This window comes from Zalophus californianus, chromosome 16 (genome assembly GCF_009762305.2).
Source record: "Zalophus californianus isolate mZalCal1 chromosome 16, mZalCal1.pri.v2, whole genome shotgun sequence".
Taxonomy (NCBI): Eukaryota; Metazoa; Chordata; class Mammalia; order Carnivora; family Otariidae; genus Zalophus; species Zalophus californianus.
The window spans coordinates 40,274,716-40,275,676 of NC_045610.1; the positions used below are offsets into that span (position 1 = coordinate 40,274,716).

A 961-nucleotide genomic window follows, 5' to 3' on the forward strand; every position below is an offset into this window, starting at 1 on the left:
TTCACCAATTGTCAGGTCGAAGAGTAAAATCTGTTACTGTATAAGTGCTCTTCACCATATCCATCTTCTTCAACAGCATGATTGGTTTCCTCAGTGGAATTAAGGCCCAATTCAGTTGAGCAACCTCATTTCCACTCCATGTGTTCTAAAAGCACAAAAGGAGGGACTACAAATGTGGGGCAGAGGTAAACAGAGACCGTGGTCACAGGGCAGGGGGCTCAGCAGCAAGAGGAGGCACAGCACATGGGACGGGGGCAGGTGGAGATGACACAGGTGGGGCGATAGCAAGTGGTGTGGCAGGAGACCCGGCCACAGACTGGGCGCAGGCAGCAGGAGGGGCAGCAGCAGGAGGGGCGGCAGCAGCTGGAGCCACAGCAGGAGGGGCAGCAGCAGCTAGGAATGCAGCAGGGGGGGCGGCAGCAGCTGGAGCCACAGCAGCTGGAGCCACAGCAGGAGGGGCGGCAGCAGGTGGTCTGGCAGCAGGTGGGGCGGCAGCAGCTAGAGATGCAGCAGCTGGGCCTGCAGCAGCTGAAGTCACAGCAGCTGGGGCCACAGCAGGAGGGGTGGCAGCAGCTGGACACACAACAGCTGGGGCGGCAGCAGGTGGTCCTGCAGCAGGTGGTCTGGCAGCAGCTAGGGCTGCAGCAGGTCTCCTGGCCACAGCCCTGGTCAGAGCAGACGGAGCCACAACAGGAGTTGACCATGGTGTCAGAGGGTGGAGGTTCTGATATTAGTAAGAGAGTGAGCTTAGTGAATTTGAAAATCCCTCTACTGCTTGTCTTCTTTTATACTCTGCTGAAGCTGCTATTTTCTTGCCTTGGACAATTTCCTAGTTTTCTTTTCCTAAAGAAATATTAGTCATTTAATTAGATCACTGTGTTTTTCTGCTTAAATATTTTCAAATGAAGAAAAATAAGATTTCCTTTTCCTGGTGTGTTAAGATTTCCAATCTGGTCATTCT

At 53.4% G+C, this 961-nt stretch overlaps 1 protein-coding gene across 1 annotated transcript; it reads right to left on the reverse strand.

Annotated features, from left to right (window-relative positions):
• Window positions 1-218: 218 nt before the first annotated feature.
• Window positions 219-704, reverse strand: LOC113908086 (keratin-associated protein 4-6-like). The gene has a single exon (XM_027568052.1). It carries the CDS (start codon window positions 702-704, stop codon window positions 219-221), a length of 486 nt encoding a protein of 161 aa, XP_027423853.1.
• Window positions 705-961: the final 257 nt, after the last annotated feature.